General features: G+C 42.5%; 1 protein-coding gene across 2 annotated transcripts in view; it reads left to right on the plus strand.

The window, feature by feature from the left end:
• Window positions 1-24,526, plus strand: part of FAM107A (family with sequence similarity 107 member A) — a 132,805-nt gene that overhangs the window by 97,893 nt on the left and 10,386 nt on the right. For both annotated transcript variants that reach the window (XM_074284248.1, XM_074284246.1), the window contains one exon: window positions 21,565-21,742. In XM_074284248.1, the coding sequence (XP_074140349.1) occupies window positions 21,565-21,742 (178 nt within the window). The remainder of the gene's footprint in view (window positions 1-21,564; window positions 21,743-24,526) is intronic.

Here is a 24,526-nt window from a genome sequence, read left to right on the forward strand (position 1 = left end):
CCTACCACTCATCTTCCCCTGACCCTTACTGAGTAACCTCTCATCTTACAACCTCCTTCAGGATGGCTCATCTCTGCCCTCTGCAGGGAGAGTCCCTTAGTTATCCCCTCCTTCCACCTTCCCAGCCCCTGACATACATCACGGCAACTGGATCCTCTGTAGTTCCTTCTTCTTTTATTTTTTGTTTGTTTTTACTTTGAAGTCCCTCTATTAAAAAAAAAAAGATTTTTCATCTTGTAGCAGAAGAGATTCCTTTTCTTTCTTTCATATTTTATCATAAAAGAGACCAGCCTGAACTTTGTACATTCAGATTCATTCTCTTGCTATGATAAAAGGACCAAAAGCACCCTCCCCCTTGCAGGCTGACACACCCTTCCCCTTTTCTTCCTGTCTTCTAAGCATCAGAAGAGGGATGCTGCAGAGAAAGGGTCCTTTTCTGCTACAGGATGGACGAGGTGATTTCTGAAAGCCCCCTCCACCTCAGAGATCCTGGAATAAACAGTGTGTGTGAGTTTGAGGATGCGAGCTTCGGTTGGAAGCCCAGATACTTTGAAAAGGTAGTCCTGAGAGGATGCTGGGTATTGGGGACACTTACAATGACCAGGGTTGGTCACTGTGGTCCCGAGATGGGGAAATGGAGCATTGCATATACAGTCAGACTTAGCTGATATATTGGTTAATTTGCAACTGTTCTGACCTCTAATCAGTATAAAGCTAGGAAATGACCATCATCCCCAGAGACAACTGTCAGAACTTTAAGATGGGTATTAGGTCTAAAAAAAGATGGATGGGGCAGCTAGGTGGTACAGTGGAGAGAGCACCAGCCCTAAAGTCAGGAGGACCTGAGTTCAAATCTGATCTCAGACACTTAAGACTTCCTAGCTGTGTGACCCTGGGCAAGTCACTTAACTCTAATTACCTCAGCCAAAAAAAAAAAACAAAAAAAAAAAAACAACCTGGGGGTCTTAATGGACTACAAGCTCAGTCTGAGCCAAAGTATAACATGGCAGCTACTAGTGTGTTAGATTGCTCTGAGAGACCGAAGGGTCTAGGGTTGGGTAGGGAATCATCCTCTTGTTCTCTACTCTGATAACATCAGTTCTGGAGATTTGGGGAAGAATTGTAGCAAGATGGAGACTAGCCAAGGAGAGCCACCAGATCAGCAAATGCCACTGAGATCATGGCAAATGGAGATTATTGTAAGGGGGGGGGGGTGGGGACAGGAGGAGAAGAGATGTAAAGGATCATATGAACCACTGCATTCAAGCATCTGAAGGGCCTTCATGTGCAGTGGAATTAGGCTGTTTCTGATTGGCCCCAGAGGACAGGAAAGAAGGAAACAAGCATTTATTAAGCTCCTACTGTATTCCAGTCCCTATGCTAAGTGCTTCATAAATAAATTTAACACTCCCAACAACCATGAGAGGTAAGGATTCTTTTTGTCCCCATTCCACAGATGGGGATCTTAGATGTAGAATTTAGGCAAGAGGGGTTAAGTGCCTTGCACAGAGTCACACAACTACCAAGTATCGAGCTCAGATTTGAAATCAATTTTTCCTGTCTCTAAGCCCAACACTCTAATTGTCCCTGAGCCATAAAAAGGAGAAATGGATTAAGGTTGAAAAAAGTCAAATTTCAGCTTGATGTAAACAAAACAAAAAATTTCAACATGGAGAATTTTATGGAAAAATAAAATGGGCAGTGTTATTGGAGTTCTTCAGGCGCCAGCCTGTCCATGTGCTGTGGAGGGATTTCTGTCCAAGGGTGGGTTGCACTAAATGGCCCACAAGGTCTCCTCCAGTTCTGAGATGCTGCGATTCTCATCCTCTGGGTCCCGTACAAATATATTAGTAATTATCACATAGCTGACTCTGGCAATCCCTCCCAGCTTTTCCTGACCAGCCATGGCCTTCCATGATCACCCTGCCTTCAGTTAGTATGGGAAAAGTTTTGTTTGCTCTTAACACATTGGTGTCTGCAGAGTCTGGAGAGCTATCTCCTCCTCTGGGCTTCCTCTGACAGGAATGAAAGGAGGACCTTGAATCCAAGGATTCAACAACACCTCTGAGTCTCTTCTGGGTCCAGATTCCTTTTGTGACCTCGGCAAGTTAAGCAATCTTCGTTGTTTCAGTTTCCTCCTCTGTAAAATGAGGTGATTGAGAAATTTATGTAACATTTGCCTTCCATTTTAAATGACACTACTTACCTCCATGTATCTCTAATCTCTCTATTGATGACTTTCTTATTACAGTTTTCTCTTAAAATAAAAGCAACAAGCAAATTTAAAAAAAAATCCTATTCAAACCTTTCTATGCCTTTCTCCCATTTCTTCCCATAAGCCACCACCTCATCTCTTTCACTATCAGACTTTTTGAAAGAGTAATCTCCATCTCACTACACGATCTGCCTCTAAAAACCTCTCTCAAAGATCCCCAGTAGCCAAATGACCAATCAAGTGGCCTCTTCTTTCCTTCCTTGCTCTATTGGCAGCATTTAGGGTGTTATCAGCTCACTCCTTGCTACTTTTCTCCCCTTGAATTCTATAGAACAGCATCTTGCTGGTTCTGTCTCTGCATTGATCCATCTCTGACCTTTTCGCCTCTCTCTTCCTGCTGACCCTGTAAACCAGGGGTTCTGTGCATCTCTCCTCTATTGACCTTTCTCCACACTCTTCTTTATGACCGCTTCTCTTCCCACAGTTTCAACTATTGTTCCATGAGAAATCTCTAAATTCACATCTCTAATCTCAACCTTTTTCCCAGATTACAGACCCACAGTATTTGTTTACGTGCGTATTATTCATCAATTTATTAAATAAGATTGATGACGTCATAGTTGTTTCCAGATATATTCCCCTGCCACCATTACCCCTCAACCCTGGAAATGAAGTCCTCCCTTACAGCAAAAGAAAACAAAAACAATGAGATGGTGACCACACCCAACCATGTACATCATATGCTGCCCTTTTGTTTCTCTGCCTCTCTGTGAAAAAGGAGGAAGGTATGTTACTTTCTTCAACTGTCTTCTGGTCCAAAAGTGTTACATTATTTCCATTCAGTATTCTTTTCACATCTATTAGAGAGTTCCTCTAGCTTCACTTATTTTGTTTCAGTCCATGCAAGCCTTCCAATGTTTCTCTGAATTCCTCATGGAAATCATTTCTTACTTCACAATAATATACCATTACATCCCTATAACACAGTGTTTGGTCATACATTGGGGGGAGGGGGGGAACTACATTGCTTTCAATTCTTTGTTACCACAAAGAATGCTATTTTACTGCATTTTTTTACTATAAATTCAAAACTTCACTTCTGACTTGGACATCTTTTAGGTGTATATTTGGTATGGCAATCACTGAACTAGAAGGAATCACCCGTCGGGTCACTTTCCTCACATGATTCCTCTGGAATAGCCAGACCACTTCCCAGATCCATCAAGAGCCTGTTTTCCCATAGTCCATCCAACATCCATTCTTTTCATCTTGGCTAATCCACTTCCAAATTGTCTGTTTGCTCTTCTATTATCACCAGTAACTTGAGGTGTAATCTCCTGTGGTATCTAATGGTTTGTCATTCTTCTTTTGAAAGTGATTTATTTAACTCCTTTGGCCACTTATCTAGCAAGGAATGCTGTTGTCCAGACCCACATTTTCAATACCCATAAGACATCTTGAGTGGTTGCCAAATTCATCATGCCTAGAACCAAACAAAAGCCTCTCTTACCCACTAGGTACCATCTCTTCTTTCTCTGTTTGTTACGGCAAACCTTTCCCCTCATCAGTGAATCTTGAAATCTTAGTATCCTTTTTGACTTTTCCTTGCCCTTCATTCCTCTACTTGTTTCTCCCAGCTGCTTAGTCTTTTTCACCCCCAATCTATGCACCCATGTTATTCCCATAGTTCCCATCACCTTGATCCAGGTACTCAACTATTTTTTACCTGGACTATGGCAAAATTCTCCTGGGCTTCTTACATTTCCCCTACTCCTATCTTTCAAACCATTGTCAGGTTGATTTTACTAGTTAATAAATCTGATTATGTCACTGCATTGCCCAGATAGGAGCAGCTAGGTGGCACAGTGGATAGAGCACCAGGCCTGGAATTAAGAAAGTTCACCTTTGAGAGTTCAAGAATGGCTTTTTACTAGCTGTGTGACCCTGGGCAAGTCACTTTACCCTATTTGCCTCAGTTTCCTCATTTTTAACTGAGCTGGAGAAGGAAATGACAAACTACTCCAGTGTCTTTGCCAAGAAAACACCAATGAGGTCATGACGAGTTGGACAAAACTGGACAATGACTACTGGGTTCAAACCTTGAATCTGCCACTTGCTCCCTGTGTGACCTTGGGGTAAAGCATATAACCCCTGGGCCATCTGACTTGATGACCCCGAAGACCCTTTCTCCCCCTAAATTTAAGATCTTATGACTTTTTTCCTCAAATAAAGGAAAACTCTAAAGCCCTCTGCAATCTAATCCCAAACTATTTTTACAGATTCATCTCAAGGCCCTGCCTGATGATTGCTGGGCAATCCTTCATTTGGGTTGACTCCAAGCCCAGCACTCTAGTTGTCCCTGAGCCAGAAAAAGGTGTAGTGGGTTTTTGAATTGGGGAATAAACCCGATTCAGGAAAACATCCTGTTTTTTCTTACTCCTGTGTCTTGCCTGTGCAATCTCCTACTTTGGGAATGCTAAATCTATCTCCACTTCAATCTGTTTTAAATCCCTCCCCACTTTCAAGAAGGAGTTCCAGCTTCTTCATCCATATTTTTTCATTATAAAATTGGGGGAGAAAAACCAGATCATTTCCAAAGTTCTTAAGAAGCAGCCTATAATAAGGCCAGTAGGTTTCTTGGAATCATTAAGATTCAAATGCTTCCTCATATACTTAATAATTGTATGACCCCAGACAAATTGTCTAAGCTTTCTAAGACTTGGTTTCCTTACCAAATAAAAGGAGCTTCTCGGGTTTGATGATCTCTAAGATTCTTAGGGATCCAATGATCCCTTCAGCTAATGAATCTAGATCACAGGATTCATGTCAATCTATCAAGCAGCATCAAAGTCACTCCTTTTGTGGAGCTTTCTCTTCTTCACCCTCTAAGTTGGAAATGATCTTCCCTCCTCAGAACACCTTTCAAGTAATCAGTCAGCGAGCACTTATTAGGCACCTACTTTGTTCCAGCCACCACTCTAGGCACTTAGTAGACACATATAAGTGAAATAATTCTAGGCCAAAGGAGTCTATAGAAGAAACAATCCACCCATAAATAGATATATCTCAAGCAAATACCAGGTGATTTGACAAAGGACCCTGGCACTTGGCAGATCAGAAGCACTTCCTGTAGGAAGTGGCCCTGGAGCTGAGTCTTGAAGGGAATTGAGGATTCTCAGAGGCAGAATTCTAGGTGAGGAGCTCAGGGCGGTCACTGCAAGGCTTGGAGGCGTGATGTGGCTGGAGCTTGGACCATGGAGCTTGGGAAGGGAAGTAACAAGTAAAAGGCTGGAAAGTTAAGTAGTCAGTACTATGCGCTACACAAATTGGCTGGTACACCTTAAAGCCCTGTGCAGTTAGCAGCAGGAGGCACCCACATCTTGGGAGTGTAGTAGTATGTGTATTTACTTACTCTGGTCTATTTTTACCGATTGTCATCCGATCTCTCAGGCAGTACTTTGCCCATAGTCGGCATTAGACAGAGAGCCAGTTGGATGACTGGTAGGAAAAGGCCCCACAGGGCACTGAGGAGCTTTTCCTGGGGCTTGGCAGATCAGGTGGCACTCCTGAGCTCCCTGAAAGGTCAGCGAAGGGGCAGCCGTGGCCTGGAATCCTGGGAATTTGCCTGGTTTGGCCAGGATGGAGTTTGGTGCCTTCTGAGGTTTCCATCCATTTATTCTTGTTTCACGGCCCTCTTCTCAGAACCCCGATCCATTTTCCATCATTTTGTCCTCCTGTCACCACAGAAGAACAAGCTAGGATGGAACAAAAATGTTTGAGAGAGGAAACCAAAGGAGAGCCATTCTTGGGATAAAGGGCCCAACCAATCATCCCTAATGGCAACTGAGGGGAAGATGGTTTTCAGAAGAATATTCATTCTTCTCTCTCCGACACACACACTTTCCTAAACAAGCCTCTTGCCTTTCCCAGATCTCCAGCAGACAATTCTTTATGGTCTAAGCTTGTTAATAAAGGCTTAAATTCCTCTTCTTTGCAGCCTCGCCCCCTCCCCATACAGTATTCCATGACAAGTTATTATTATCCCAACACGCTCCCACCCCTTCCATTCTTTCAGCCAAGAGCAGTTGCAAAGACTCCTGGTTGTTTTTGTTTGTGGCGATGGTTTTGTAGAAATATCTTTGAGAGTCTAAAAGAAGGCTTTTGAAATTTTAGAGTATAAGACCTTGGGAGGAAGTTTGAGTTGTCATGGAGACTTGGCTGATGTCTATTTGTTGCAGATCGACTACTTAACAAGCTCGTGGCAGCTCCTTGGAAGTGGGTACAAGAAAGAAACATGAGAAAAACCTTAGAGTTATGGATAGCTTAGCGTGCCAGAGGACCCGACATTTTGGACCCTGATGACCCTTGCTTCAAGCATCATGGATCTGTCAACTGGACCGGAACTGGCCCCTAACCTATGGGTGGCCAGAACCAAAGAAAGCAGGCTAGAATCAGGAGAGACAGATCAAACAGAAGTTTAATTTCAAAGTGAGGAAGATGGCTTGCAAGCTAGGACCCATGGACCTAATGGAAGGGAGGCAGTGTGGTGAGATTGAAGTACTTATATCTCTGGCTATGTGTGGTCCTGACAATGAGGGGTAGCAATAAGAGGGAGACACGTTTGATTTATAGCAGGAACATGACCAGAACATGAGTACTGCAGGTGCTTGTCCAGGCTCAGAGATCACCTGATGCTGGTGTGCAACAGTTCTGGGATTTTGCTGTGGCTGAGCTCAGAGGGGGAGCACAAAGGATTATTGTTTTACCAAGTTCCAGGCAAAGCTTGCTGAACTATAGCTCTGATAAAGAGAATATATCCCAGTATCTTGACAGATTCCAACATGGTACTCCCCATGTGCTCCCATCTGGAATGGGATACTGCCCCCCCCCCCCGGAGGCCTCAGCTTTGATAAGCTAAGGCTCAAGCAGGAGGAGAACATCCAAATAAGGGTCAGTTCTTAGAATTGGGATCACATGATCATGGATCAAGGTGGGGAAGGGATCTCTGTAGTCACATAATCCAAAAACACATCTTACATTTGAGAAAACCAAGGTCCCAAATGGTTTAAGAGTCTTTTTCAAGGTCACATAGATAAGGAAACAGAAATGGCTCCACTCAGGCCCAATCCCACTACTGAATGACCCAAAGTTTTGGCCCTCTCATTTCTGACTCGGGCTACGTTAATAGTGGCCTATCACCCCATACCAGTGCCCAACTCATCAAGGACATCCAATCTGCTTTAGCTCAGAGCTCCAGAACTCCTGAACTCAAACCAACCTCAGTTTCCCTCAGTGGTGTAGTATGCATCGTCACACTGGGTTCTACTGGAGTTTTCCAAGCAGAAGCTGAAAGTTGTATCAGATATTCATCTGTCAGTTGGGAAATTGGACTAAAATCTAGTGGACATGAGAGCTGTCAAATTCATAACCCATTGACTGCAAAATTCCCAATGCAGCCTAAAGCAGATTAAAATATAATTGGATAGCTGTGTGATCCTGGTCAAGTCACTTAATCCCAATTGCCTCAGGTAAAAAATACATACATACTTACACACACACACACACACACACACATATATATATATATAATTGGAAATGTTTAAGAAAATAAATGTAATACACTATAAATAAGGCTAATTTGTGGTATTCTAAACCAAGAAAGCCTCTGTTTCTATTTGAGTATGACACTATTGGACTAAATGAACAATCAATTTGCCTTCTGATTTGGGGGAGATGGTCTCTCAGAACTAAAATCTGCTCCCCATAGACACCCTCAGTTTCTTCCTCCAAAGGCCTCTTAGAATCTGCCTGCTAATTGTCATCAACAGAAGTGACCAACTGTGGGGCAGGAAAGTGATCAACCTTACATGGAGGTGATAATGGAAGGGAAGCTAAGCTGACTGACTTTGACCTTGTCCCTGATACTATCTGTATGGCTGTAGGCAAGACACTAACCCCTTTTATGGATACCAGATTTGCCTCAGGATTTTTGATTATAAAATGGGGAAGTTGCACTAAATGATCATAAAGAGACTTTCGAGCTCTAATTCTACCTTTCTTTAATTTAATTTGTAGCAACAATGATGCACTCCAGCAGCAGCATCCAGCATGTCAATTGATTACATATTCCCAGTTACTAAGGGAAGAATAGAATGTAGGACAAACTAGAGGAATGATTTATGATTTGCTGAATGATTTTTATCGTTTAATTTTTATTTAAATTAAGTGAAGAGACATCTTCCTAGCCCTTAACCAAAGCTTCCTTCATCCTGTTGCCTGATCTGAAAATTATTTCCATTCAAATGACCTCAATTTCTCTATTTGCAAAATGGAGAGCTATAGCTGATTCTCCCTCCTTTTTAACTCATGGACTTTTGTGATAACAAGGTGCTTTGTAACCTTGGGGAGGGGGGAAGGGAGCAGGGAAGGGAAGATCGACTACTTACAAGCTTGTGGCAGCTCCTTGGAAGTGGGTACAAGAAAGAAACATGAGAAAAAACTTAGAGTTATGGATAGCTTAGCGTACCAGACGACCCGACATTTTGGACCCTGATGACCCTTGCTTCAAGCATCATGGATCTGTCAACTGGACCAGAACTGGCCCCTAACCTATGGGCAGCCAGAACCAAAGAAAGCAGGCTGATGTTCAAGCTGATGTTATCTGATTATTAAATATTGCACAATTCTGTGGCTAATTTTTAACTCCTCCCCAGTACATATGTTCCCAAATTAAGTATTCAAGGGTTCTAACAATGTGTGTTTCTGTCATGATGCTGACTAAGCTAGTTTACAGAATCCCGTCATCTGTATGATTTTTCCCACACCTAAGACAACATGGTGGTCAAACTCAATGAGAAGTAACTCCTTGCACTATTACATTAACTATACAAACAGAAGACAGAAATCTCCATGTTTCCCTGTTTTGTGATATTTTCTGTCATTTCTATCACTGCTATGGGACATTGGGATTAACTCTGATGATGCTCTGGGACAGGTAGAAAATTCCAAAAACTCCCTTCCTTTCTTTTCATTCATTCTTTCATCTTTCATTGCTCTTTTTTCATTCTTTCTTTCTTTCCTTTCCTCCTTCCCTCCCTTCTTTTTCATTGTTTTGTCATTTCTTTCCTTTCTTTCTTTCCTTTCCTCCTTCCCTCCCTCCTTTTTCATTGTTTTGTCATTTCTTTCCTTTCTATCTTTCATTCTTCCTTTCTCTTCTTTTTCCTTGCTTCCATCCTTTCTTTATGTTCTTTACTGAATTTTGTTTGCCTCGTTTAAACTACAGGGATTTTTATTTAATCTCATCTCACAAGCACATTAAACCCTTCTCTATCACAAAGAAAAACACTTAAGTGACATAAGAACATCTGACATCATTCATCCATCCATCCTCACTACTAAAACAAAGGAAAAGGTGAGTCTTCTTCAAAGTTCTCCAGGACCAATGTTGTTCATTCTAATTTATTAGATTTTGACCCATGTAATTTTATCATTTACATTATATAGTTACAGGATGCTTCTGCTTTCTTCTTAATCCTTTAAGTCTTCTCTTATTCCCTTGCAACTATTCTATTTCATATAAATGCTAGTTTGTTCATGTGTCCAAACCCATTTTATTTATGAGCAAAACAAAAACAAAAAATTGTGGCTAGAAGAGCAAAAGTGATTGTAATGAGATATCCTAGAGATCCCTAACAAAGGATCTATAGAAACCAAATTATAGTGATAACCAAAACGGCAAAAGATGAAGGGAAGAAAAGGAGGAATAAGACGATAAGCTCTTCCTGAATGTGATTTCTTTAGATATTTCTTTTAAAAGGACCTTTCTGGCTTAGAGGGCCATTTTGATCAGCCTGAGCCTATCCCTGATATAGAGGGCCTCAGATAGTGGGGGAACTCAGGGCTGAAGGGTCTTGTATCTCACCCAGAGTTCCCTCACTATCTGCGGTCCTCTACATCTCCCATTTTCTTTTGTTGGCCCCACATTGGGCGCCGATATGTGGTGTCCAGACTAGCTCTCTGGAGGCTCTCTGGACCAGCCTTGGAGGAGTGGAGGAGGCAGGAGAGTCACGAGGATGGTCAAAGGTGGAGTGTCTATCTCCAGTCTTCTCAGCCCTTAAATACCTCAGTATGATTACATCATTACTGCACACTAAAACTAGAGAGCCATTATCTCATCAATCACACTGAGAAGTGCTAACTATTTGCATCCTGCTCAGTAAATGCCTCTTTTTGTAAGTATCCCTTGCTTCATGTAGGAACAAGTGGTCACACCCTCCCTGACGTCTCAGGAAAAGGTGTGAACACCAAGGGAGATGGGGGACCGAACCAGACCTTGTCAGCAGGCTCTCTCTGGGCTGAAGGGTCTTACACCTTCCTCAGGGTCCCCCGCTGTCTGCGGCCCTCTGCATCTTCAGCTCATGCCCTCTGCATAGATCGGAAATCTGGTTTCTTCTCTTGACTTGGAAGCTCCTAAATTAGAACTGGAAGGGATTGTAAAGTCTGTTTCCTCCAAGTTCCTTATTTTGCAGGAAAGACCCAGAAAAGTTAAGGGACTTCCCTGGCATCGCACAGATAGTATGAGAATGAAATGGAACTTGAATCTATGTCTTCCTGACTCCCAGCTTAGGGCCAGGTTCTTCTAAAACGGACAAGCTTCATCTCCTAGAATGTTAGCATCTAGAAAGGAAACTAGCGATCATTAAAAGCAAGAGGGATTTTTATCAGTGATTGTCATACCCGACTGTACCAGACTGACTCCATGTCCTTTGTGAAAGAGTTACTTGCCAGAGCGATAGATCGTGAGACACTTCAGACATAGACTACTCCTGCGCTCAGCAAAGGCTTTCAGACCCTCATGGCCAGACCCCGCCTGGGGCGCTGTGCTCACTTCTGGGCACCACACTGGTAATCCCAGGATGTCCAGAAGGTGACCAGCATGGTGGAGGACTGGAAACCCAACCCTACAAAAGTGAATCAGGGAACTGCGGATCTCAAGTCCCAAGAAGAGATTTAGGGAGAGTGTGATGACCGGCTTTAAGAATTCAGGGGGTGGGGGCGGCTAGGTGGTGCAGTGGATAGAGCCTCAGCCCTGAAGTCAGGAGGAACCCAGTTCAAATCTGGTCTCAAACACTTAACACTTCCTAGCTGTGTGACCCTGGGCAAGTCACTTAACCCCAGCCTCAGGGGAAAATACATGAAACAGAATGAGGACTCTGAGCCCCTCTCTGTCTCTCCTCCCCTCAGTATTTGCCCAGTTGGCTCCACTTTTCCCCATCACAAGTGGATGAGCTTCTAGGGTCCTGGCAGAGGGCAGTGACGGCATGCAGTGTCCTCCACAGCCTGGCCCTTCCCTTCTCCCACAGAGACAGAAAACCCGTTTATTTTGACTCCCTGCCTCCAAGCCAACCCCTGCCTCCAAACGCCCAGGACACGTGGAGGTGGTGTGGCTGCACCGCCACCTGGTGGTCACTCTGGGAAATCCTCTAAGTAACCGACAAACCCCAAACTGGAATTAACCAGAGTTGGTGATTTACTTTGGCACCACCTGCGAGCAAGGGGGAGGTTAGGAGGACAGTCCCAGCCAGGGGAGGTTACAAAGGTGACCCTTCCTACTAACTTGGGCCGCAAAGGAACAGGGAACAGCGTTGGGCAAAGAGAGGACTGGGGGGGGGGGGAGGAGGGATGGCCTTGGTGGGCTTGGCTCCCCAAGGCAGAGCTGGGAGCGGCAGGTGTGGGGTACACCGGAGCCTTCCCCAGAAGACACTTAGGGGGCAAGATCGCGGGATTGCAAATCTCAAGCCGAGTGGGCCAGAGAAGGCGGCTGGCTGCACTCTCCCATTTCACAGAGGAGGAAACTGAGGCACGGGCTTCCCCAGGCAAGCCCGGCGGTGCAATGGTCACCATGCTCTACTCAAGCTTCCAGTCCCACAGCGGGTATTCATTGGCCGGGTGGGCCTGGGTTAGTCTCTCCAGGCGGCCCCGCCTTCAGCCAGCATCCAAAGCAATAACGGTTAAGCACTTTGCATGCTGTATAAATACATATATAAATATTATACAAAGATATAAGTTATAGAAAAATATAAATATATTACAAATTATAGAAAATATCTATAACAAATTATAGACTATCATAAATGTTATGGAATATTAACTATAGAATAATATAAATATTACATTGCAAACATTTCTAATATAATTGTGAATAAATATATCTAACCTAAATATTATTTCAATATATGTAAGATAACAAATAGAGAGAGATAGAAAAAGCATTTTAAAGTGCCAAATAAATGTCAGTTCTTACTATAGATGGCCTTCTTCCTTCTTACGGGGTTCCTCAAGCAAAGACTAAGGGATTTTGTACTTGCGGGATATTAGCATAAGATTCGAAGGAAAACCTTCGGCTCCGAGTCCATCTCTTAGGCAGCTTGTGACACGGGACCAATCCCTTAGCCTCTCTCAGCCCCAGTTTCCTTCTTATAACATTTTAAAAATCACTTCATGCTCATAGAGTTACTGGGTTAAAAAGTCTCACCAACTCTGTGACACATATATTGCTATTCAAAATGTCTCACCAATATTCAGTTTCACCAATAATGTAGTAGAGGGCCTTTTTCCCCAAATTACACCACCATTAAATTGTCGGGGTTTTTTTTTAATAGTTTTTATTTACCAGATATATGCATGGGTAATTTTACAACATTGACAATTGCCAAACCTTTTGTTCTATAAATTGTCATTTTTAAAAATAAGTATAATGTATATATAGAACAGCATAACCCAGTGAATGAAGAGCCACCCTCAAAACCACAAAAAGCTAGATTCAAATCTTCCTCCTTTAGTCAATCAAAAAATATTTTATTAAACACATCCATCCTAAGTGCTGGAACATACACTGGCAATGTGACTCTAGGCAGGTAACTCCATCTATCAATGCTCCAGGTAAATCCCTAAAGCTTTAGGATATGGTTACAAGTTTCCTAATGTGAGAGTTCCCTACCAATGAAATGACAGCTGTAGTCCTGATCCTTCCTGGAGATAATGTGGTCTCCTAAGTTTGTCTTCCTTGAATTTCCTTTAAATGTCAAAAAAAAAAAAAAAAATGAGCACCTTTTTACATGCTCTTTAATGATTCCTCTTTCTTCTTCCAAAAATTATACTTCTCTTGGCGTTCTTGGCCATCAGATTTTCCATATGAATTCAATCCTATGAAATAGCCAACTGGCTTTGGGGGAGGGGGAGAGATTGGGTTACATCCATAAACAGCTTTGAAAATGATATTTTCCATCCTTTGTCTTGCTCTGATCACGACTGGGAATTCTTCTCCTCTCCATTTATTGAGCTAGCAGCAATGTAGATTAATTAATTAATTGATTTTCTCCCTCAAGACCTGAGGTCTTATTCAACTGCCATCAACATAACATGGCAAGAATAAGTTTAGAAGAGAAGTATGGGTGCTAATGTAGATAGAGTTCCTGAAGGCTTTTTAATTATTTGCTGAGGCAGTTGGGGTTAAGTGACTTGCCCAGGGTCACACAGCTAGGATGTGTTATGTGACTGAGACTAGATTTGAACACAGGTTCTCCTGACTCCAGGGTCAGTGCTCTATCTACTAGCACCATGTAGCTGTCCCTCCTTAAGGCTTTTAAGGACAGCCAGATTGTCTTTGAATAAACTGGCAGTACTTTTAAGTGTATTGATTAAAAACAAATTCATTATTTAGGATTGAGTAGATCATTAAATGAGAGCACTATTAACATCAAGGCTGTTATTCAGGAAGGTCTTAGATTAACTGGCAGAAAGGGGCAGTGAATACAAATCTATTACCTATTGGTGATTTTCTCTCTAGTGGAGAGGTAGCTGCTTCCCAAAGATACAAAACTAAATCTGAAACCAGAAAGCTGTTCATAAACAAAGGAATTCTTTACAGGAATCCAAAACACGGTGGAAAGGATCCAAAGGCTCCATTACTAATTTTACAATTTGGGCAATTGAGGCACACATTCACACAGAGGAGGGACAGTGGCAGGGCTGGGATTACCACCTAGGTCTCACGACTCCAATATCAGTGCTCTTCTTCCTGGCCCTTGGCTATGACATTAGCTGACCCAAGCCTGGCCAAGAAGGAAATTTTCCAGGTATAGATGCAAGTTAAACAGGTGAGGCTCTGTGGAGGAAAGGTCACCCCTGGAAGTACAATGCACTTCAGCAAGTCAAGTCAACAAGCCTTCCTGAAGCAGTCAGAAACAAATGGAGGCAGAAAAAAAGGCCTTGCCCTCGAGAAGCTTACACCCTACTGGGGAAAGGAAGCTTGTAAAAAGGAGCCGGTAGACTGAGGTAGGAGAAGAGGCACCTGTTAGGTTCTTACTAAGTGCTAATGAGATAATCTTAGATATTAGGTTCTTACTAAGTGCTAAGTCAGTACTTAACAATTCTCTAGTTCTGCCCTTTACCGAGAATTTAACCCCTTCGAACTCCTGGGGAGGAGCTTGCATGATTAGGAGGAGCAAGTTCATTGGTTGAAGTAATTTTTCCCAGAAGCCCTTGCATTATCCCACGCCCATTCTCTGGGAGGATAAAAGAGGGTGGGTGCCGCACTTGAGAGATGGAGAGTCTTGTCTGGGCCAGACTTGAGGCAGCTCTCTGGAGGAAGAAGTCTCTCCTCTAGACCAGAGAGAAATCGGCAGTTTCTGGAGACAACAGCACATTATATATTGGCGCCCAATGTGGGGAACTTAACTTGTTAAGGGCTAAACCAGCAATCTCTTATAGTGAAATGGGGCAAACGCCTTCTGTTCAAGGAAAATGTTTAGAGAGTATCATCAAGGTTATGAAAAGCCAAGGATTGATTATAATTTTGGAGGAGATTACTGAATTTTTTAAAACTGTGGAGGTCATATGTCCTTGTTTTTCTCTGGAAGAAGAATTGGATCTAGATAAATGGAAATTAGTAGGAAAGCAATTAGGTGAACACTACAATTCCAAACTAAACTCAATTTCCAAAGATACACTTCATACCTATAATTTAATCCAAATGGCTTTAAAAATTGTTATTCTAAAGGAAGAGAAGAAGGAGCAAAATGGAGAGGTGTCAACTAAACTAGGTGAAAAAGTACAATTCTGAGCAACAGGAACATTTCCCATCTCCTTCCTCAATTAACCCTTCAGGAGTGGAGCAAGAAGGAGGAGGGGAAGAGGCAGAAACACAAACAGAATCGCCTGTGAAGCAGCCTAAGCCTATGACAAGATTAGAAAAAGCATTGGTTAAAGTTAAGAGAGAAAGACAGGATATAAGTGATTTTATACATGCATATCCTGTGATTGAAGATATTGATTCAAAAAAGGAGAAGATATGCACCTTTAGATTTGAATAAAATTAAAGATTTGAAAAAAGGTTGTGCCCTTTATGGGGCTACATCAGCTTATTTTAAAATGTTACTAGATGGTTTGTCTTATGAAGTCCTAACCCCGAATGATTGGAAATCCATAGCAAGGACATGTCTAGAACCTGGACAAAACTTGTTGTGGCTTGTGGAGTTTCATGAATTATGTAAACTCCAAGTCAGATGCAATTTGGAAATGGGAGTTAACACACAATTCACTTTTGAGAACTTAGCTGGTGAAGGTTGGTATGGAGAGAATTCAGAACAGATTAATTATACCATGACAATATATGAGCAAATTGCTAAGGCTGCAATAAAAGCTTGGGGTGTCCTCCCTGGACAGAAAGATTGGGGAGAGGCTTTCACTAAAATAGAGCAAGGTCCCAATGAATCTTTTGCAGATTTTGTGGGATGTTTGCAAACTGCTGTCAAAAGAACTATTGGAGAAAATGCAGCTACAGAAATAATGACCAGATATATGGCTAAAGAAAATGCCAATGAGATTTGCAAAAGAATTATATGGGGATTAGACAAAGATGCTCCTTTAGAGGAGATCATAAGATGCTGTGCCACAGTGGGAACAAATGCTTTTTACACCCGCACTATTATGAACATGGAAAGACAGGGTCCCATCTGGCAAGGGACTTCTAGAGAAATTCGTCATAAGAGCTCAGTGTAGATATATGTAGATAGAGTGAGAAGACAGGGTGGGAGAACAAGACCTAATACCCCAAGTCCAAAATGCAACAGAGGACTCCATTGGGCATCAGAGTGTAGAATAATTCAGGGAAACGGGATGAGGGGCCCAGGTCCAGGGCCCCAGGCAAAAAAGACTTGGGGCATGATAGCAGCTTATGTTAAACCCAAAGAGCTTTTAGAAGGTCAGAACTCTGATTTGATTAACTAGCAGAAAAGCAATCACATGGCAGAAAGGGATTACCTGATAAGTCAGCTAAAAGGCAATCAGATTGCAAAAATGGATTACACTTGGGGAGAATACAGGCCTTTTAAACCAACAGGGCTGTGTCCAGTGCAAACAACTCCAATGTAATTGCCAGATAATGAGAAGAGATTTAAATAGTGGTAAATAGAAGGAAATTAGATAGGTTAACTGCCTGGTAGAGAAGGTTTGCTTGTATTTTAACAGACAGAAGGAAACAGATGAAGAAGGAAACAGATAGGTGGCAACAAGCATCGGAGAGTGACAGAAAAAGAGAAAGACCTCAGAACAAAGGAGAAAATCTATGAAACATCTGACACTGAAAGAGCATGGCTAATAAGAAGATTGTTAAAGAACTTTAAAACCAGCAGGAATCATTGGATTTCCTAACACAAGATGAGACTTATGGACAATGGACTTATGGACATTTATAAATTCTCAATTTATGATTATTTGATCATGTTATTTGTTACATACTTCTAGTATGTACTATGTTACTATGTTATTATGTTACTATGTGTTTATGTAATCTATGTAATTATGTGTAATGCCTCCCATATTGATGGATTTGTGTTTCAAGGTCATGACCACCCTATGTTCTAAATCAAAAGAAAGGGGGAGATGTTAGGTTCTTACTAAGTGCTAAGTCGGTACTTAACAATTCTCTAGTTCTGGCCTTTACTGGGAGTTTGACCCCTTCGAACTCCTGGGGAGGAAGCTTGCATGCTTAGAAGGAGCAAGTTCATTGGTTGAAGTAATTTTTCCCAGAAGCCCTTGCATTATCCCACGCCCATTCTCTAGGAGGAGAAAAGAGGGCAGCACTGGAGAGATGGAGAATCTTGTCTGGGCCAGACTTGAGGCAGCTCTCTCGAGGAAGAAGTCTCTCCTCTAGACCAGAGAGCAATTGGCAGTTTCTGGAGACAACAGCACATTACAGGCACCCATTGGGAGTGTAGTAGAGTAGGGTTAAGGGATCTTCCAGAAGGCCAGGGAAACATTCCTTTTTCTTTTTTTTTCCTGATGCAATCTGGGTTAAGTGACTTGCCCAGGGTCACACAGCTAAGAAGTATTAAATGTCTGAGGTCATATTTGAACTCGGGTCCTCCTGACTTCAGGGCTGGTGCTCTATGCACTGCATCACTTACCTGCCCCAAAACATTCCTTAAGCACCAGGAGGTGGCCAAAGTCTGGAGGATTCAGGGATTTGAAATATCAAACAGAGGAGTTGGTGTTTCATGGTGTGAGGGATGTAGAAGATCCTTACCTAAAATGACTACTCAAAGATCGCTCAGTAGAAAACAGAAAGGTTGTTTATTAAAACCTCTGGAGAATGAGCCATCCCATCATGAGATAAGAAAGAGAAAGCTCATGATAGGAGGGCTAAAGAAGTAGTGAAGATACACAGCTTTTATACAAGAGATTACATCACAAGTAAGAGAGAATTGAGAAGGGGAGGGGGAGGCATTTAACTGGTTGTTGCTATTCGGAGATATTGGAATGGAAGGTTTCTGTTTCCTTGAAATCTCCTATTTTCTAGGAAACAGAATATCAAGCCTTCAGACTAATCAAGCAGATAGTGGTCCAACTAATAGACTAAATATCAATAAAGGTCAAATACTGATAAATGTCATCAGCTCAGGTTAAATAAATCTGTTTTTAGCTTGGCTACTGCTCAAGTAAATATGAGCCTGAACATATTATACAGGTCGTAAGAAACACAGAAATAATGAAGATAAAGTACAGAAAAAGAATTCATACATTCCTATAAGTTCTTCACCTTCTCCCTCTATTCCACACAATGGGAAAGTGGGTAATTCAAGGAAATGGGGAGCCACTGAAGCTTCTTAAGCAAGTGAGGGGTATGCTCAGTGCATGTTTACCGACAAGTAGATAGATGAGGAACTGGGGATAGGAGAGACTAGAAATAAGGAGACCAATGAGGTAGGTCTAGAGATGATGAAGTGGCGGCCTTCATGTTGGTGCAGAGGATGGCCATGGACTCTCAAGCTCAGTTGTAGTAGGAACTCAACTGGTAAAGTATTCCTTTTTTTCTTGTTCCCTTTTTTATTCTTTGTTATAAGAAATGGCTTGCTGAGTAAGGAAGAAGGAGAAAATATAAAAATTGAGAACGACATGAAAACTAAACATAATAAAAATGTTAATGTGTATTTTTGCTTTAAGGGAGCAAAAAAAAAAAAAAAAAAAAAAAAAAAAAAATCAAAGGTGACGTCAGGCCTTTTCCCCACAAGGGGACCCAGCCTGAGGCTCACCTCTTTGGCTACCGATTTCCTCCTTACTTGCCATCTTCACCTGTGTGATTCCTGTCCAGGCCTTTCTGTGAAATCTCTTGAGGGGAATCTATCCTTTCTCCAGATCTTTGATTACTTCTGGGTGCAGGACAGGCCTCCTCTCCCCCAAGGATGGGCCCCCCATATCTTTCTGGGTGATGGGGACTCTTCTTGCTGAGACATCTGGTAGAGGTTGTCCAATCACTTTGGAATGGTCTACTATTTATTGTGTCATTTGGCAGATGTGATCTTTATTTATTAACTGTCCAAAGTACTGCTTGGCTTCAGAGGGCAAGCAGACAGAAAGTGCTGGAATCAACTGCGACATAAAAACAAAATGTACCCACAAAACCTCCTCAAGCCAAGAGAGCTGTTATCTCTCTCTGGCCGTATCAGCCTCCTGGCAGAGCTGGACACGCAGGTGCAGGAAACGTTTGTACTTGGGGCAATGTATAAACTTCTCTGGGGGTGGGGGGAAAGGAGGGAAACCTGTTTTAACAAATGACATTAAAATGGTGAGAGTTGATTTGAGTAGCAGATTTCTAATCCATTGGGAATCCTGCCTCAGCCACATGCTTGCTGTGTGCCCCAGGCAGATCGCATAAACTCAGTTTGCCTCAGTTTCCTAATCTGTAAAATGGGGATAATAATAGCATCAACCTTCCAAGGTGGTTGTGTGGCTAGTATATAGTAACTGCAACCTAAAAGTTATTATTCTATCACACTGTCTTCCATTGGAGGTACTTTAACCCAAAGAAAGAACTCAAATGATGATTTAGAACATGAGTAACAGAGATAGGGGAGAAATCTTGGAATGGGAATCCATGAAATTCTGCCACCATCACAGAAGGCCAGCCCTGAAGCTCTTTTTATACTTTATGCCCCTCCTCCCCCAATCTGGAAACCAATAATCTCCAACAAAATTCCCCATCTCCCAAATGTGGGCATTTCCCTCCGGCTGTGTTCCATGCCTTGAATGCTTTCCCTTGAAATCCCCAGTTTGCTTAAGCCTAAGAGCTGTTTCTCAGTAGCTTCTCCTTTCATCCCTACACATACCCACTTAAAAGGAGTTTATATTTATCTTACATTTACTTTGTACTTGCTTATTCATGTAAATATTGTTCTTCTTTTTATTCTACTTCTCATCACGTACAATATAAGGTCCTCGAGTCCGATGTATCCTCAGCATCCAGAACAGACATTTAAGAAATGCTTGTTGAATTTAACTGAACCAGCCAATCGAGGAACCTTTCTGACAGCTGTCTATGACATTCTGCTGCTGTAGGCTGCCCTCTCTAACAAGGGGAGCGAGGGCTATTTCCTCACATATTCCACAGGCCCAAAATTATTGTTCTTTTTATAGCCACCTCTTATGGCCTTTTGGGTGTACCATTTTCCTGATTCTGCTGACTTCATTTTGCATCAGTTCATACAAGTCTTCCCCAGTCTGAGCAAGACAACGGCAAACCGGGAGAACAATTTATACAATCTCACCATAACAACAAAGAATCCTGATCAATGCAATCACTAATCATGCTCTGGAGAACTAAAGCTTAAGTTCACTGACCCACCTTTTGCCAGAGAAGTGATGACTTAAAACACATGGAGACTACATCCACTGGATGTAACTAAAGTGGGACTTGGGGGGGGGGAGGAATGATCAGAAAAAAGTGGATGTCTCCCCATGATTGTCTGAATTCCTCCTCCATCATTTTCTATAGCTCTCTCTATAGCACTATATATAGTGATATTCTATAACCTTGATGGGCCATTTATTCCTAGGTCAATGGGCGTCTTGTTTGTTTCCAGTTCTTTGCCATCACGAAGAATGCTATAATGAATATTTTTTCTATCCATGGGGTCTCTGTCCCGGCATCCTTGGGTAACATGCTTCACAGTGGGTAGGGTCTCAGCCCCAGTGGCCCCCAGAACTAGCTACAATATTCACCAAAGTGATCGGATCTGGGCAGAAGTGTCCTTCCCTAGCCTAGAGATGCTATTCCTTCCTATCCCCAATTAATTCAGCCCAAAATTTCCTTAGCTTTTGGGTTTCTGTAACACAGAGACTTCTTTAGGAACTACATCATGTTTGTCTTTTTTTCTTCAGCACCTAACACAGAGGCATACAACAGGTGTCTAATACATGCCTGTTGGCCAATTGTGTGACCTTAGGCAAGTCACTTAGCCTGAATGAGCTATTTCCCCATCAGTCAAATGGAGTAAGAGGCAGTGTGGCTTGGTGGCAGAGAGCTAATCTCAGAGTCCCGAAGTCTTGGATTCAAGAGGTCCTCTGACATACAAACTGGCTGTCTGCCCCAGCTCTGAGCCAGGTTAAATGTCGCCTCTCACTGCCCACAAGCAGCACCCAAGATGATAGGCTGCCCAGCAGGCTCTGCATCGGTGAAAGAATTCCTCAATGGGAGCCATAGGACGCGTATTGCTTCCCTCCTGGGACTCCCTGATGGGACTGAAGTGCTCAACATCACAGGGAGCCCCCAACCGGAGCCAGGTCTGGAATCCTGGCTCCACCACCACTCCTGTATGCCCTGGCCAAGTGGCCTCTGTTTCCCCATCTGCAAAATGAGGGGGTGAGATGAGAGAGGTCAATTTTGACACTAAAACTCTGATCCTTTGAATTTGCTTCCTGGGGTGTGTCCCTGAAGGTAAGTTTGGACCTTGCCATCCTCCCTGAGGAAGCTGTTTCTAATGTGAACACTTTTCTTGCCCCTCTCTTCATAGCTTCATTGTATTCCGAAATGCAGAGGGATCGAACAGAAAGAGCTGGGGGAGTCCCAGCCCATCCGGACTACCAAGATTGGAACACAGAACTTATCAAACCCAAGAAGCTGACCAATCCTGTCAAAGCCTCCAGAAGTCACCAGGAGCTACACAGGGAGCTCCTCATGAACCACAGAAGGTGAGAGGTGGGAAGGGAATCTCCATCCCATTGCTTAGATTGAGCTAGACCCTGAGCATCCTCAACTGGAGTCTTTGGGTTGTCATGGAAACTGGGTACCAAAAAATCTGGATTTAAAGGGTGAAAGTCATCTCTGACATATACAAACTATCTCAGTGTTCTCCAGGTTTTTTTTTAAAATCGTGTGCCCCTTTCAGTTGTGCATGGATCTAATAACTATATTTATTTATAAATCATGTTAATATCACAAACTTATAATTACTCATAATCATTAGTTAATAGTACAATATAATATAATAAACATAATTATAATTATATTACTTATGATTACTAATAATTATGTTTATTATAAATCTTACACAAAAATTGAAATTAAAAAGGAGATAAAGATGAAAAAGTCACTTAATCCCATTTGCCTCAGTTTCCTCAACTGTAAAATGATCTGGAGAAGAAAATGACAAACCACTCTAGGATCTTTGCCAAGAAAATCTCAAATGGAAAAGTTAGAAACCATTGAACAGCAACAATGATGTAGAGATTAGAGCTTTGGTCCTAAGCTTTTTATTTCAACACATGGTTTCGATAGGTATCATAGCTTTTTTTTAAAGTGCTACCCAAGGCTCTGAAGGCCCCCACTAAAGAAGAACATCATCAGCTACACTTACTAAAAATATGATCTTCATTTTTCAATGCCATCCACCCATCATGCAAAAGCTTTTCACAGAATCCAGCTTCCCTGATGTCAATCAGTTGTTCTTACAAACCAAAAGAAAAGCACTGTCATTTTATATTTTTAATAAATAGGTTCAGAATCAACTGAAACTTTGGAAGATTTTCAAACACGTTTCAAAATTCTGATTGCAAGTTTTTAGTTTTTAATACTGTGAACATGAGATGTTTTACAAGTGACAGCCATAATTTTCAGAGAGGAAAGATTAAGTACCCAAGAAAAGAGGGTCATCCATGGCTCAAAGGCTATATAGACACAGGAAGGATGAAGACTGAGAAAATTTCATTATATCTGGCAATTAAGATATTGTGGGAGATTTGCAGTTCTCATTAGAGATGGGAGTCAAGAGTCATGAGAGAGAGGCAGCTAGATGGCACAGTGGATAGAGCACCAGCCCTGAAGTCAGGAGGACCTGAGTTCAAATCTGGTCTCAGACACTTAATTCCTAGCTGTGTGACCCTGGGCAAGTCACTTCACCCCAATTGTCTCAGAAAAAAAAAGTCATGAGAGAGATAATGAACCTGGGAGGCCAGAGGGATGTTGGTGCCCTTGAAGGAAAGCCAGTTTGTAAAGGAAGGAGAGACAATGTGATGAGGTGGGCAATGGATCCCATCTACAATCTACCCCTTCTGTTTCCAATGAGAAATGAAAAGTAGGAATAGCATCTCTCTCACCTGGAAGGAGGTTAGGTTAACCTTGTCGAGGGTACAACAACAGTACACCAAAAGGGGAGTGGCTAGAGAGGAGCAGTCAGGAAGGAAGGAGCTCCCATGTTGCCATGTTGGTGACAAGTCTGTGATGGACTCCTGGAGGGAAGGGGAATGTGGCAGATGCAACCCATCTGTCCTATTGGTTGGCATCAGGCCATCCCAGGAATTTGGTGACCAAGTACCTCTCAGAGCCTCAATTTCTTTACCTGGAAATGAGAGCGATAGTAGTTTTGCTTTAAAAAAAATCATAATTTGACAAAATTTCCCTTAAAAGGGGGATTAAATTGGTTCTGTTTGGCCCAAGAGGCCAAGTAAGAAGAAAATGAGTAAGAGAAACAGAGCACCACTTGGCTTGTAGCCCAAAGAGCTGGGTTTAAAGTCCACTGTTCTAACGTTCTAACTCTATGACTGTGGGGAAGATATTGAGCATCCAGAACACTCTCTAAGACTACTTTAGACCATGTCTCTTGCTTAGCAGTTATATGGCTGAAAAAAAGCATTTCACAAAATACAGTTTTCACACTGAGATTATGTTGTGATACAGACCTGCCTGTGGCTGCTGGAGATCTAACTCAGACTATAGAATGGATCTCTTCCTGTGAGAGGATGACACAAGGAGGCTGGGAGGCCATTACTGTTCTCTGAGAGGCCATTGCGTTGTCTGACCTCTCTCCTCTTCCTTCTGCCTCCAATTTATCTCATTCCCAGTCCACAACACCTGTGTCAGCACAGGCTGCCCCGCAGCCCCTCCAGGTGTTATGATTCACAGCTTCAATTGACCTGCCCCTTCACCCAGCCAGGGTCCTTAACAAGGGTATCCCTCCGCCAGTGAAAACCTAGATCCAGATCAAAAACACAAAATAAAGGCTATGTGTAAGGGAGGTCTTGCCTCTTCTTCTCAAAAACTATTACAATTCAGATAATACCATTTCCCCCAAAGGTCTGACTGAGTAAAATAAGCAGGTTGATTCTATATCTTTTTTATTGTTCCTCTTCACTATAACTGCCTAAGTCGTGAACTTGGCACCGAAATTCATCTGGTCTGTAATAAGTTTAGAAATCTAGATCTCCTTCCAGTCGCTGTTCTGTTCCTGAATGGAGGGAATTATTGGCGGACACGGACAGACACCAGGGAGGCGGGTCTGATATCTTTGCACTCCCAAGAAGTTCTTCAGGGATGTCTGTTTGCCGCCCAAAGGCCTCTGGGCAATTCCCTCCCCCCTTGCCTCGGAGCCCTCCCCGCCAAATACTGCCTTCCGGGCTCCCCGCTCCTTCCAGCCTGCATGGCGCAGAGTGAGGGTCACTCCGCATCCCAGCTGCTCTCCAGCTGAATCGGGGCCTCCA

The sequence above is a fragment of the Sminthopsis crassicaudata genome, chromosome 1 (genome assembly GCF_048593235.1).
Source record: "Sminthopsis crassicaudata isolate SCR6 chromosome 1, ASM4859323v1, whole genome shotgun sequence".
Taxonomy (NCBI): domain Eukaryota; kingdom Metazoa; phylum Chordata; class Mammalia; order Dasyuromorphia; family Dasyuridae; genus Sminthopsis; species Sminthopsis crassicaudata.